This window comes from Myotis brandtii, unplaced genomic scaffold (assembly GCF_000412655.1).
Source record: "Myotis brandtii unplaced genomic scaffold, ASM41265v1 scaffold902, whole genome shotgun sequence".
NCBI classification, from domain to species: Eukaryota; Metazoa; Chordata; class Mammalia; order Chiroptera; family Vespertilionidae; genus Myotis; species Myotis brandtii.
In genome coordinates, this window is record NW_005371709.1 from 2,929,347 (window position 1) to 2,944,996 (window position 15,650).

General features: G+C 50.3%; 1 protein-coding gene across 1 annotated transcript in view; it reads left to right on the forward strand.

The window, feature by feature from the left end:
- Window positions 1-15,650, forward strand: part of SLIT1 (slit guidance ligand 1) — a 158,310-nt gene that overhangs the window by 22,972 nt on the left and 119,688 nt on the right. Inside the window, exons 3-4 of the mRNA XM_005885463.2 lie at window positions 1,089-1,160; window positions 6,257-6,328. Coding sequence (XP_005885525.2) covers window positions 1,096-1,160; window positions 6,257-6,328 — 137 coding nt within the window. The 5' untranslated portion in view covers window positions 1,089-1,095. The remainder of the gene's footprint in view (window positions 1-1,088; window positions 1,161-6,256; window positions 6,329-15,650) is intronic.

Here is a 15,650-nt window from a genome sequence, read left to right on the forward strand (position 1 = left end):
TCAGACAGTCATAGAACCCCTCGTCCCTTATTCCCAGGGAAGTGCAAGGGCCCTGGGGCCTCAGTTCTGTCAGAACTACTTGCTTTGCATTCATTTCTGAGGGTCTTTGGAGGAACTGGGGATCTTGTGGCTGATCCTCTCTGGGGTCATAGCTAACGCCCACTGATCTCTGACCCCATCCCAGGATCCAGAAATCTCTTTTGAGCCTGAGGAAGCTCCCCTTCCTCCTGGTTTGTGCCCCTCTTCCCCACCCAGGTCTACACTGGGAGCTCCTCAGTAGCATAGGCCTCTGGAAACAAGTGGAGAAAAAGAAGTGGGTGGTGGCTGTTTCTGCCCTCTGCCCTGTCTCAAACCTCATCTGCGGTGCATGTGGGAGCACATAAACCACCCGCTGGAGAGTGGAGAAGGGAACGTGTAGGTAGAAAAACACGTTTGACAACCTCAAAAATTACCATGCAACAGGCGATCTGTTGGCAAAAACTGCTGTCCGCCAGCTGGACGCTCTGGGCTGCATGGCGCATTGGCAATGAGGAGGTGCAGAGCCCCATGGAGCCAGGTGGCTCAGCTGGCAGCAGATGGGCCAGGCAGAGTCGGGGTGCAGGCAGAGGGGGTGTCGTCTGCCAACTGCAGAATGTGCTGCATGTGTGGGCTTTGCCCAGTTGGCACCGGATCCCCTCCCCCTGCTACTGGCCCATTCTGTCCATTCTGCCCCTTGGAAACTCACCCTCTGGGCCAAAGGAGGGCACATGCACCTGCAGCCCAGAGCAGCCCCTGCTGCCTGCTGCCTGGGTCCGGCTTCCTGAGCATGCCTTGGAGCAATGACCTGGTGCCCTGGTGTCCTGTGGCCTTCTGCCATGCAGGGATCAGCATGGGGCTGGGGCTGGAAGCGCATCTTGCGGTTGAGGCTGGGTGTGCCGAGGAGTCCCTGCTGGGAATTGGCAACGTTGTGAGGAAATTTTGTGGGCTCAGGCCGGACTCAGGTCTGCACGCGTCTCAGGCACAGCTCCTGTCTCACTCCCTGGTGCCAGCTGTTTCCAGGAGTCCTTGTCCAACATGCTGTAGCTGTCTTTGTCTCTTCGCTTCCTCAGGCAGCTGATGGAGAACCAGATTGGAGTGGTGGAACGGGGGGCTTTGGACGACATGAAGGAGCTGGAGCGGCTGTAAGTGTCTGTGGGTGTGGGCTCAGGAGGGCGGTGGAGGCTGGCTCTGAAGGGACACGAGCAGACTGAGCCTGGTGGCCAAGGGGGTGTGTGCTCAGGGGCAGGACGGCACGCCCAGCCTGCCTCCCGCCTGCTGATAGGAGCCAGGGGCAGCTGCAGCGTGGACATGGTCACGGCATCATCATGAGGTCACAGTAGAGAGAGAGCTGGAGACTGTCCTCATCCCACATTCTAGATGCAGCTATTCCTCCCCCCGCTCACCGAAAATGCATTATGGCAAAAAATCCACACATTACAGAGGAAGTGAGATTTCTTCCTATAATCTCATACCCAGGTGTAAACACTGTTCACCGATGTGTGTGGCCTTAAGGAAGCGTTGGTGTGTGGAGGGGACCATCAGGGAAGCCCTGGGGGCACCTGAGGAGCCATGTTTTGGGTGCTCAGGGCCACAGTACAGACACTGGAAGGTGGAGACATTTCGGACTTGCATGGTTTGTTCCTTACAGGGCTTTCAAGTTTGCAAATGTGTCTTGATCAATTTTTGCATTTCAGATGGGCAATAATGAGGGGGAAAAAGGCACGTGGTATGGGTGAGGTGGGGGGGGATTGGCACTCACATTCAGGGTGGTCACCAACCTAATTTTTCTTTTAAATTTTATTTATTGATGAGAGAGAGAGAGAGAGAGAGAGAGAGAGAGAGAGAGAGACATTGATTTGTTGTTGCACACATTTATGCATTCAGTGGTTGACACTTGTATGTGCCCTGACCAGGGATTGAACCCACAACCTTGGTGCATCTGGGGGATGCTCTAAACAACTGGGTTACCTGCCAGGGCCCAATCTCATGTTTTGGCAAAGTGGTTTGTATGTAGGTGTCAAGAACTCTGTTATTCATGCCTTTTGAGCCAGAAATAATCAGAGACATGGCTAAAAACATGTATATATCAGGATGCTCATTGTACATTATTGAAATACAATAAAAAATTGGCAACAGCCATTCTGGTGGAAACATAGCGGTAAAATCACACTTTGGGAGAACAATCATGGCCATGGGAATGTACACACAATATAATGTTAAGTGGAAAAGGCAGGAAGTGACATTTGTGTAAATAAAAATTAACTTGTATGTGTACAGAATGCAGGAGGAGAAAAAGAATTGACAATATTAACTCTCACTGCATTGAGTGGTGGGTTAACAGGTAACTTTAATTTTATTCTTTGTGCTTTTATATTTTTATGGATTTTCCAATGAGTTTATAATAATAGCTACTATTGATTGCCTTACTCTCTGCCAGGCACCAAGATGAGCTCTTTGCCCCTCGCCCCCAATATCTCCTTTAATCCTTGAAGCAACACTGGGTCAGTGGGAGCTTTCAGATGAGAAATAGAGGTGCACAGAAGTTAAGCACTTGCCTCAGGAAGTGATTATTAAGTGATTACATGCAGGAGAGGGGATTAGAACTGGGACCATGTAGCCTCCAAAGCCTGAGCTCTTAATGGCTATGTCCTAATACCTCCCTTTTCTCTTTTATATAAAAGAAAATAAGGTATTAAATGAAAGGGAAAGGGTAGGGTTGTCTCAGTGCCTTCCTGCAGGTCAAGGTGACCTTTCCTTGGCCTTCCTCAGCCAGCCCTAACCTGGGTGACAAGGAGCCCCCAGCTGAACAGATGTGTAAAGGGCTCAGAACAAAACATACTCCACTCCTGACATGGTTATGAGGGGCTGATTCGGACCTAACCCATTCCAGCTTCAGCTCGGGTACTGCCAGGCCCTGGAGGAGGAGAGAAAGTGAGTGGGGTTCAGACATGGCCTGGTGGCCCTCATCACGCCTGCTTCTGCCATCCAAGGCTGGGCAGGGCCCTACTTTTTGAGTAATGACATCACTGTAGACTTTATCCCTTCTGTCCTTTTCCAAGTTCCTTTCTTTGTGGCTGCTCTGTCCCTGGGGGTCCAGTGCTTGCTGTGGACGGCCAGCACCCTCTCGGACTTGTCGGGGACCAGTGGTGAATCAATTAATCATAAAAGTTGGATAAAGTGGGGAGTCATAAACACCACACATACTGTAAACATCTCATTTTAAGTTATAACATATAAATGAGCACTTATTGACCTCCCCTCCTACCTACCCCCCTCCTTTTTTTTTTTTTTTTTTTTTTTGCCAAGACCTTTCTTTTTATTATGAGATGCTGATTGGAGTTCACCTAAACCACACACGTACACCTTACTTAGGATTTTTGGTTTTGGTTTCTCTAGGGTGAGTGAGATTTCTGAAGGGTCCTTGGGAGCAAGCTGGGGGGAGGATCCTGAATTTCTTGAATGATCCTCTTGCCCTGCAGTCTTTCCCGTAATTCATCAGCCCTTTAATTAGCAGCTTCCCTTTTAGTGACTCTTTCAAAGCATTCAGCCTAGTTTTCATAGAGATGACTCTCTCTTTTCGCACTGGTATTTGGTTTGTTTATGTAACAGTTCATTCAATTATACAATTATAATTATAAGTACCTCTGGCTAAACAGGTTTGGGAACAGACATAACTGGTCTTATGAGCAGTTACAGGCTTGAGTGCAGAAGCAGCCGCGTGCGGTTCTGCGGCCATGAGGATCGGGGTGCCGCGGGTGTCAGGGTCTGATGTTGGGAGGGGGTGCAGTGCTCAGGCACCCTCAGCTGGCTGAGTGGGGGTCGTCGATGTGCCTGTCGTGTGGAGGCAGCCAGGATGGGGAGCTGGGGAGAGGCAGACTTCAGAACCTCACCTCTGGGGAGTTTGGAGGTGATCGGGGGGTCACTCACCTCTGGACATCCTAATTCCTCTGATGTCAGAGAGGCCAGGCAGCAGAGTCAACAAACATGTCCCGAGCATTTGTGAAGACCAAGCCATGTGGCGCGATGGAGGTGGTGACGCCTTCCCCGTGGGGTTGTTGCAAGGAGGAGACCAGAAGAGGTGTGTGTGAACGTAAGGCCTTGTCATCGAGAAAGAAACCCTCCGTTTTATTCTGTCTTTCCTCCGACGGAAGGTGACGCCTATAAAACATCTGTTCTGGTGCCCGGCACACGGTGAGGCTGCTATGGACTGGTAGCCACTGCTGCCAGGGTATTATTCTTCGCTCCCTGCAGGCCCCGCACCTCGCTGGGACCCGCCCTCGATGTCCTTTGATTTTCCACTTCAACTAGTTATTAGATCCCTTTTCCTTTTAAGTGTTTTTCAGAAATTGAAGCTGGAAAACTGAGAACATCTCGGGGGGGAAAACAAAACAAAACAAAAACCAGTGATTACCAGGCAGTGTAAACACAGGATTAATTTATTGGAGGAGGTTAAGGAACTTGGAGCCATCTGAGGTCTACTGTTGCTTTAAGGATTCTCTTGGTGGTCCCTTTTTTCTGAAGCAGCGATGCGTTTTCCTAGGAGCCGGTCCTTTAGGTAACGCTTCTTCCAGCTGGTCTAACTGCCTGTACTGTGCTGGGAAATGGTATCTCTCACACATAGCAGACAGAGGGTGACTCCTAGGAGGTAAAGTGCCAGCCACATAGAATTACATTCCTTCCTCCCTCCCAGCAAAAGGGAGCTTTTGCTGAGCTAGTTGATCATTGTCTAGATCTGTCAAAGGAGAGGTTGTGTGAAACTCAGACTGTGCCATAGACGGAGGGCAGGGGCTGCATTTTACCCCAGTGCTGCTCCAACCTCGCCGAGCACGCAGGCCGCCTGGGGATCCTGTTGAAATGCAGACTGACTCTACAGGCCTGGGGGAGAGCCTGAGACGGTGAGGCTCTTACCAACTCTTAGGTGACGCCCCTGCAGGTGGTCCGGGGGCCACAGTGTGAGTACCAAGGCTCCATAGTTTACAGGTGTCACATCTCCTGATGGGCTGGAGGCCAACACCCCAGTGTCAGAGAATTAGTTGCCTGCTAGTCCTGGGGATGTAAAGTACAGCATAGGGAGTATAGTCAGGAGTATTGTAATAACTATGAGCGGTGGGTACTAGACTTAGTGGAGTGATCACTTTGTAAGTTACATATATGTCTAATCACTGTGTTGTACATCTGAAACTAATATAGTGTATGTCAACGGGCACTTTAGAAAATGAGGGGAAAAAAAGAGTGTGTTGTCTAAGGTGGCGAGATAAGTCTGGGTAAACTTTGCTGCTTCCCTGGGACGAGTCCAGGTTCGTTCTGCACGTCTTCTCATCAGGCTGCATTCCAGACCCAGACTGCCCACTCCCGCCTGTTTTGTTACACTGAGAAGTTGTCCGTCCACCACTAGAGGAACTAGGAATGGTGAACATAAGCAGTCGGTCACTACAAATAAAGGGGTTATTCTCTGTTGTTTGGCATGAAAAGACACCCACAAATTGTTGAGTCAGAAACGTGCAAGTGGCCGAATATGTTTTCTTCTACTATTTGAAGCCTTAAAAAAAAAATTTAGCATGCATTTCCATAAATAATTAAAAAAATCAATAAAGCTATTTTTGTTTTGAAAGAAGGCCTAAAAGCAAACAATAAAAGTTGAGTTGCCACTGAGCCAAATGTGCCTAAGAACAATAAAGAGCCAGAAACATGTGTCCAGGGAGCATTTGCTATCTTGCTCCCCAGTGTATGTCATCAGTTTGGCTCAAATAAGCTCATAAAAATTCTTAAAAACAAAACAAAACACGCGACCAGTCCTGCCCCGTTGGGATTTACCTCATATTTCATGTGTAGTCAGATACCCAACTCACACACTGAGAGAGATCGATCAGGGCCTTTTAGATCACAAAGGGTCCTGCAGCTGTAAGAGTAGATGTTGATGGGCATGGGAGGAAATAATGGCAGGAAAGGTGCTCTACACATTATTGCCCGCCCACTCTCTCCATGGCAGGCCCCGGGGCGGGGGGCTTTCACAGATATTCTGCTCGTATCCTCCCCAAGTGTAGGATGGCAGAACTCCCACTTTATAGATGAGGAAACTGAGGCCCAAAGAAGGTGATTTCCCTGGGGTTGCACAGCGACCGTGTTAGGATTTGAACCCTGGGTTCTCTGACTCCGAATCCAGTGCTTTCTGAAAAGCCCTTCGGCCTTCCTGGATTCCCCCGGCAATCCCCAACTCCTCCTCTCTTCTGTTTTGCAGACGACTGAACCGGAACCAGCTGCACACGTTACCAGAACTGCTGTTCCAGCATAACCAGGCTCTGTCCAGGCTGTGAGTGATGCTCCGAGGCCAGAAAGCTCCCTCTGGGCTCTTATCCCTCACCCTGCGGGAGGGAGAGGGTTTGGTCCGTGGGGTCGGGGCTTTCCCGTGACCCCCATGTTCCTCACGGGGAGGAACTGTTCAGGGTCTCAAAGGTCAGGCCTTTGCTGTCGGAAGGTGCTGTGTGGGCCATTTCTCCATGGCAGGCACCTGACCGAATCTGAAGTTCACCGCGTCCCATGTGCTGCCTCTGCCAGTGCGGGGCTCTGGGGTGCGCCCGGCGTTGCAGGGTGGACATTCATACCCATCCCTCACTGCCTTTGGTAACCTGTCGTGGGTCAAATTTTCATTCATTCAGCTAAGTCCTTCTTGGGCACATTTCTAATTTCAGCTCCGAGTAATAGGGTCTGTTAACTTAGACCTTGTTAATGTGTGTAATGTCATACTTTTATTTGTTGTACATGTACTTCTTTCACGTTTTAAGGGTCGTGGCTAATTCTGCTGCTTTATGATTTGCCAAGCGTGTCTGTGATTGTTCTACCGTACATTTCATTCCGTGGGATCTTGGGTTAAACAGGACCTTCCTTGGAGGTTACGTAAGAAATCTCTTTCAGCTCCTTAGCACAGGGTCCGTTAGTCTTTGCTTGCCTGCCTCTAGTGATGGGGAGTGCACCACCTCCCGGGGCAATCAGCTCCATTATTGAAAAGTCTGCATGTTAGAAACACTTTTTAAATTTTGAGCCCTGAATTTGCTTTCTGGTAATTTATGGCTCCCCCTCACCCCCGACCCCAGCTTTGCTTTCTGTAAGTATCTAGAACAATCATAAACTCTTGTTAGATTTTTGAAGGGTCCTCATTGGGTTTTTGAATTTTGAGTTGGGAGGTTTTTGAGCGCCCTTAGCTGTTGTCATTAAAAACCTGAAACACCATTGCACCGCGTGAGATGCTGGGCAGCTGGTCCCTCCTGACGCTTGCCGGGCAGCACCTAGCGGAGGAAGAAGCAATAGTGATGCAGGTGAGACTGAGGGGTAGGGGCTCGGTGGGAGGTGGCACCTGGGGCTACCTGCGTGCTGAGGGGCCCGTTCTTCCCACCTCTGTCATGATTTCCAGGCCTCTTGATGAGCCCAGTGGTCTACAGAATGTGTCACCCGATTCTGCCTTCAAGTTCTTGTCTGTAAGATGGAACTCTAATTTTTAGTCTGGTCACTTTCTGTTTCTTTGTCCTCCTGGCCGGGAGGCCTCTCACAGTGACCCTCAGCGGTGACCCCCTTGGCTGTCTTTGTCACCCTTGGGCGAGAGCTGGGCTGTCTGTGACGTGGTGCCAGGCACACACAGGGGGTGCGCTTTTCTTTTCTTAGTTAACTGCTGAAGGCACAGAACCCTTCCTGGCAGATGCATCCCCCTACATCTCTGTAACGTGCGGTCCATGGGCTGGCGCACAAGGTCCATGCTGTTGCTGCTCATGGGCAGGCGGCTGGCCTGGGCCCCAGCAGCGCCAGTGCCTCCCGTCCCTCCTTCCACTGGCTGTTGCAGCGTTTTCACAGCTCTTCTCTCTGCACGATTCATCCTGAATGCCTCTTCTCTTGGTCTCCTTCTGCACTTTCCCTCCTCCTAAGCCTCTCAGCCTTTCCAGCTGCTGCCCTCGCTCTCTGGGCAGATGTGCCCGCTTGGGCTCCTTTCCCTCAGCCACCACCCAGGGTCAGAGCCTGTGTGGAGTGGAACGTTGCCAAACTCTGGGCCCCTGCTTTGATAGTCTTCATTTACATTATTTAAAATTTGTTTATTTAAAAATTGTAGCTTTACTGAGGTATCGTTGGCAAATAAAATTGTAAGCTATTTGAAGCATACTTTGTGGTGATTTGATATACTAGTATGTATACATTGTGAAAGAATCCCCCATCGAGTTAATTAGCACATCCATCACCTCACATGTTTATCTTCTTTTTGTGTGTAAAAACATTTACGTTCTCTGTTAGCAGACTTCAGTTATACAATACAGTGTTCTCCCTTTTATACATCAGAGCCTCACACCTTACTCATCTCATAGCTGAAAGTTTGTACCCTTTGACCAACCTCTCCCTTTTCCCCCACCCCCGAGCCCTTAAGATTCCATATGTAAGTGATACCACCCAGTATTTGTCTTTCTCTGTTTGGCTTATTTTACTTAGCCTAATGCCCTCAAGGTTCATCCATGTTGTCACAAATGGCAAGATGAATAATATTCCATTGTACAGTGTATATATATTTCACCTATCTATCTATCTATCTATCTATCTATCTATCTATCTACCTTGTTCATCTTTGCCCCACCCCTCCACCCCCCTTTTATCGACCTGAGCATCAGGCATTTCAGAACATCTCTGTTCCCTCTCCCAGTGGTCTGGCTGAGGAGCACTCAGACACTCTAGGTTCCAGAAACAGACAGTAAGGGTGGGGTGTTAGTGTAAGGGTGCAATCAGCAGACTCACTGGCTCCCTAGGACACAAAGCGAGGTTCAGCTGGGACTGGGCGTGAGTGTGAGAGATATTCCCAGTCCTTTCTTAATGTCTACCTTATTCTACTCATCCCTGCAGACCAGTGTCCTGGGCTGACGGCAGCATTTCAGCTCTACCTGCCTTTGGTTGGCTACAGTGCCGACTCCCCTCCTGCGTTCTGTGACCTTGGAGCTCAGACCCTCCAATGTCTCAGGTCCAACCGCAGGTTTCTGGGGGAAAGAATCCGCTTGGCTCACCTTAGGTCAAGAGATCGCGCCGGGGCCAATGAGCTGTGTAGGGGCTTGTGGGGTCACCTGCAGTCATATATGGAGCCCGCCCTTCCCTTAGGAGGCAGGGAAAGGGGAAGGCAGTGCCTCCTGTCTGGTCTGTCACCTGTTGACCTTCCCTCTGCTCTGAGAGACCCATTACTAATCCTTTCCATCTGGAGCGAATCATGGGCTTTCCTGCAGAGGCCGTTATGCTAAATCAGCATGAAACCGAGTCTGAGAGACCAAATGTTCAGGGGAAGGTGTGGTCACAGATGTCAGGTGGTGGGGTCCACATTTCGGTTGCTTTTGTCTGTGAGGCTTCCAGGAGTTAAAATCCTGTAACTGGTTATTCTTCACCAACATTACCCCTGGTGTTGGGTTAATCTGTCTATTTCTTTCCTTGTGCAGAACCTGTGGCCCAGAGAGGTGATTTGTGTTGGACCCCAGAGCAGTTTGATGATAGGGTTGGAATTCAAGACCAGGCCTTCAAAGGTCCTTAGAGAGCCTGAAAGTGGGCTTAACTCGTGCCCTAGAAATCTCACGTTTGGGAATCTGTCGTGAGAAATGATAAAACATGGGCACAAACATGTTCCTTGCAGCATTATGTAGAATATTGAGATGTAGACTGTTTCTATATTGAAATATCAAATATGGTAAAGAATATAGAACAATTTGAATGTCTAACTTTGGGGGAATGGTTAAGTGAATTATGCTGTATCTACTTGATGGAAGCTTTATAGCATCATCAAAAATGGCCTTAATGAAAGACATAAGTAATGCAGATAAGTGTTTGTGATATCAAAAGCCAGGATGCAAAATTGTATTAACAATATGACCACAAAATAAATCACTCTAAAGAATGCACATAAAAATGATTGTAAATACCCACAGGGTTGTCGCTGGGTGACTTTTTCTTTTCTGTGCTTCCCAGATGTTCTATAAGCAGCATGCATTATTTTTATGGCAGGAGACCTCCCAGTTTTTATAAGCAACGAGAAGCCTCTGTAGCTTGAGTTCAAGTGAATGCCAGATGGGTAGTGTTGGAACGCTTCCCTGAACCCCATTGAGCCCCATTTGCTCTTTTATCAGATAAAGATAACATCTACCTCTCAGGCTCTTGTGGGATTCAAGAGAGGTATAACCTGCTTTCATGTCAGGTGTGAACACAGTAGATGCTCAGAAATGTGAGATGAATCTATATGGGAATTGCTTCAGAGGGTGGCAAACCAGACTGGAAGAGGCGCCCAAGGTGATCCCACACCCTCCCTCTGGGCATTGGTCTACTGTCAGGTCCTGCCTCCACTTCCTGTGTGATTCAGCCTCACTTCTCTTAACTCGAGCCATCCTCTCGCTTTGCAGGAACCTCCCCCAACAGGCTTTTTTAAAATGAGAGGCTTAGGTTTACCTGTGGAGGCACCTGCTGGCTGGTGTGCGGGCGGCAGCTGGAGCGTGGCTTGGGACAGCCATTGCACAGGCTCAGGAAGTTGACAAAGGGAATCTGCCAAGCTCAGAGGGTTCGACATGCCCAAGGGGCTGAGGCAAATGTAAGCTCTGGTCTGTCTGACGCTAAAGCTCGTCCTTCCATAGTATCCATCCACCCCCTACTCACCAGCCATCCACCTCCTGCACCCACTACCTACTCACCTACCCATCTACCTACCTATCATCTACCCACCCCGACCCCGACTCCCACTCACCTGTACTCCCACTTACCCATCTACCAGCCACCAGTCAATCCACCTATCCCTCTGTCCTCCCTGCTCTCCCACCTCTCCTCCCATCTAACAATCCCCACTTATTCATCTGCCTACTTACCCATTCTTCCTCTCATTTACCCACCAACCACCCATTTACCCTTTCAGCCCCACACCCATTTGCCCTTTCCTTTCCCACCGACCAACCCACATATAAACCTGCCCATATACCCAACTCTCAGCCCACTCCACGCCTTCCCTCCTCCCCTCTCCCCTACCCACCTCTGTTCATCTACCCACCACTTGCTCACCCATTCATACAACAGTTCCTGGGGGCGTCCTATGGACCAGGCACTATTCTAGGTGCTGAATACTATTGGGGTGACGGCTTGTGAGAGAGACTCGTGGGGCACTGCCTCTCCTGAGGTGAGGGTTTGGGAGCTCTTTGAGGAGTGCTCTTTGAGAGCTACCTGCCATCCTCTGACTACCAGCAGGTTGGAGTGGGCTGAGAGGCAGATGTTTCCCTGGCTGGACCTGGCTCCCCTGCGGGGGTGGTTATACCCTGGTGGTCCATTACCTAGCTGTGGGGTCAGCTGCATCACCTGAGAATGTGGGGATGTTGTTTCGTGGATGCCCACAGGTGTCAGATGTGTTTGAACCTGACTGCTTCCCTTACAGCAGCAAAGCCCACGTTTGGGTGTGGAGCCCATGAGTGTCTGAGGAGGAGTCTCCCTCGGCCTCATATCCCTCTTCTTGCTGGTTGCATCCCCTTCCTCATCCGGAAGCTGCTTCTGGACACGCAGTTCCTCTGGGCTTCTTTTTAGCCTTGAAACCAGTATGCATCCCGACAACATCAAGCTTTGTGTCTGTGCTGGTCCCGGAAGGGGTGGGGGTGGGTGATTAAGGGCAGCCCAGGGCATTTATTTCCCCTTATTTATATCCCTGCTGGAAGGACCGGGATAACTCATTAACAGGGCCCCGGTGGCTGGAGAGGCGGGGAAGTGATATTCCGCAGGAGCCCTGTTGAAGAATGCCTGACCCTGCCGACCCCGTCTCGAGCTGGGTTTAATTAAACTGTCAGCACTGGTCAGAAGAACAAAGCCTCCCTTCCCATCCTGGTCTCCAGCCCCCCTCAGAGGCAGGAGGGCATTCTCTGCTGAAACGAAGAGCTGTTAAAAATGGATGTCCTGCCTCCGCGGGAAATTACCCGGCCCAGGAAGGTGACCCCGCTATTGTGCCATGTCCACTCCAGGCAGCAGATCTGCGGGACTGAGCCAGCCGAGGGCCCTGAGCGTGAGGGAGGGGGCGCCTGTGGCCTCCCCTGTCTCTGCCTGGGCCTCCTTCCTGCCAGACCCGCCACCTTCAGATGCTGTTGCTCGCCCTCCAGACTTCTCTTTTCCAGGAAAGGAGTTTCCTTCCCCAGCTCGGTCTCATGAGACACCAAGTCTGTGGGATGTTTCTGGCGTGAATGATGGAGAGAAGCTTCCCCGGTTCTCGGGTTTGGGAAAGTGCTGGGTCAGACACGTAAAGGGGGATTTTCAGTCCCTTTAACCCACTCATGCGCACCATGTCCGGAAACTCTTGAAAACTTTTTTAGGGAAATACCTAGATCTTGTGGGTGTAGTGTCAGGTAACTTGCTGAGGTCTCAGGCAGTAAGGATCAGAGCTGAGACTCGAACCCAGGCCCCTGACCCCAGACTCATGCACCCCCCTCTAAACCATCAGAACTCAGATGAGTGTGCGTGAGAGGCAGCTGGGGGAGTTTATTAACATGCAGATTCCAGGGCACTACCGTCTGAGCACCTGAGTGAGTAGTGCCCTGCTGACTCACTCGGAAGGGCCCAGGAATCTGCATGATCATCAAGCCCCTCTTTATCTGGCTCGCACTTTGAGAAGCGATGCCCCAGCATGTTGCCATGTCTTAGCAGGGGACCCCTCTTTGGGCAGAGCCCTTGTTTGCCTCCACCCAGCCTGGCTCTGGTGTGAGAGCCACACTAACAAAGACCCTCCCAAGGGCAGCAGCGTTGCCTCCTTGCCTCCGTGCAGAGAACAATTTGGGGATCATGAGTCATCAATTATGGAGCACCCTGGATTCGCAGAGTGCTTTCCAATCATTAAATCCGTGCGAGCTGTCAAGGCTCAAGTGGAAAAGGCCAGAGTCCCACCGGGCTGGCCCAGGAACCTCTGCGGGAGAGGCGGCCGGCCCGAGATTGACATCCCTGTGCCAGAGCGGCTGACGCTCCCAGCATGGACTAATGTCCTCACCGCAGCCCCTGGCCCCTGAACCCCCCACCCCCACCTGTGCCTCAGAGGCCTTCACAGATACTGGGAACTCAAGGCTCGGTGGAGCCTGCCGGGAAGAGCAGGCGATGGGTCACCCCAGAGAATGAGCCCTGCTGGGGACGTTTTATAGAGGCTCCAAGGAATGAAAAGCCGCCATCCTCTTCTATAGCATTACAAAGATCAGCATGGAGCCAACTGAATTCATGGCATCCAGAAGGTTCTGAACAGAGAGGCGTACGTGGATGGAAGGTGGGGTGGTGGGGGCTGTTGTGAAAAAGTTGTAGGGGAGTGAGGATGTCTTAAAAACCATTTCAAAAGTTACCTAAATAATTTTGCTATGATATTGAACATTTGCAAATAGAGAAAAGCAGAGAAAGGTTAGGCAGTTGCTGGGGCCCAACACAGACTGGGAAAGCCTCGAGCCCAGATATCAGAGAAGGGAGGGAGGAACTGGTGGCCCATACGAAGCGTAGCCACTGTTTACGCTCCTCCCGGGCCGTCAGGACAATGTCCGCCACCAGAAAGACACCGCTTGCCGGCCCTGCCAAACCCCCTCGTGCTGGGGAAACAAGGACACGGGTAGGCCTGGGTCCCTGCCCAGTCTGGCAGGGGAAGCGGGAAAAGATTCCTATGTAACCACATCTGCAAAGCTGCTTTTGCCATGTAGGTGATGTCCACAGGTTCCAGGGCCAGGATGTGGACCTCTTTGGGGGCCATTATCCCGTCTGCCACATGGTCTTCCCTTTGGAGGACAGCACCCCTCAGTGACCAAAGCCCAGCTGGGCCCCTCCCTGCCTGGGGCTGTGGAGTGAAGTACACACACCATCCCAGCCCCAAGCAGACACTGAAGAAGGGCGTCTGGGCACCTCTCCCAGCTCTTCAGATTGGAGTTAGCTCCTTGGCACCGAGTCCTCTCTTTGCTCCAGTGATCACGGTAACTGATTAGCTATGGGACTCTGGGCATATTATTTGACCTCTCTGCGTTATTTCCTCAACTGTAAAATGAGGGGTTGGGGCTGTTGTGAAGATTAGGGGTGATTTGTATGGCGCACCCAGCATAAGGGCTTTGAATGCCATCCTCACCCAGATAGTCATCCTGGAATGGAGGGGTGGTCGGGCATGCCCTACCCAGCCACGCGACTCGGACAAAGAGGACAGTCTGCTGTCCTGGAAGGCCTCATGAGTTGCCCCCGGCCAGTGGGCTTCTCTGGCTCCTTTCTCCTCAGCCTCAGCAGGAGGTTCCAGGCTGAGCAGGGGGTGAGGGCCTGATTGCCGCCTGGCCTCCTGTCTCAGAGCAGGGCCTGCCTGTCTTCTCTGTGGGAGGCAGAGCTCCTTATCGCATTTCGTATTTTGCCTCAGCTCACTCTCGGGTTGGCAGGCAGCTTAGCCTGTTGCCTGAGAGTTTTGCTCCTGCAGCCTCTTCTTTCTTTGGTTTTATGGATGGAAAATGAGATAGAGACTTCATATAAATGGAAGAAGAATTTCTACAGCCTCTTTCGCAGAATGCATTCCTTAGGAGTTGACTATAATGTAGGTCTCTCTATTAGATTAACTTGGCATGAATATTAACGTAAATTATAACTCGTTACATTTAGACTCATGGTCTATTAAGTGCAAGATTTAAAGAAATAAACACTTGGGCAGGGTGCATTACCTTCTTTATGAATTCTTGATCGATCTCTGCTTAATCTAATCTTAGCTTTCATGTTGAGGCTCTTATTATCAAAAGGCCTTCCTAGAACATACACATGGTTTTATTATTTTGGGACTTCAGGTGATCTTGGCATCAGAAGGTCAGTAGTGTTAAGTATATTTACATTATTATGAAAAGAAGCTCCAGAATTTTTTCATCTTGCAAATCTGAAGCTCTGTACTCACAAACAATTCTTCAGTTCCCTCACCCCAGCCCCTGGTAGCCATCATTCTACTTCCTGTCTCTGTAACTTTGAGTATTTTAGGCGCCTCAAATAAATGGGATCAGATAGTGTTTGTCTTTTTTGTGACTGGCTTATTTTATGAACACGGATGTGCAAATACCTCTACAAGACCCTCTTTTTAATCCTTTTGTATATATCTTCAGAAGTGGGATATTATGATAGTTCTATTTTTAATATTTTGAGAAATTGCCGTACTGTTTTCCCTAGTGGGTACACCACTTCACCAATACTTACTTTCTGCCTGTGTTTTTGATAGTAGCTGTCCTAATGTGTATGAGCGGATATGTTATTGTGGTTTTAGTTTGCATTTTTCTGATGATCAGTGCTATTGGTCATCTTTTTATATGCTCGTTGGCCATCTGTGTGTAATCTTTGGAGAAAGGCCCTCTCAATCCTGGTTTGCTGGGTGAGCTACTCAAGAGACTCCCTGGAGAAGCCCAGAGCTAGAGCTGCAGGAAGCTGCTCCCATTGAACAACCCAGGATCCTTCAGCGAGGGGGCAGTTTCCCCAGCCTCCTTCTGGGAAGCCAGACTTTCCTGTCTACAATCAGGGTGGACCAGTGAGGAGGCGGGGGTGGTGGAGGGTGGGGAGCGAGCACGCTGAGGGGTCCTGGGCCTTTTGGCGCAGTGTGATGGAAATGAGCACTGAGAGCCAGCACGCCTGTGTTCGAGATTTGG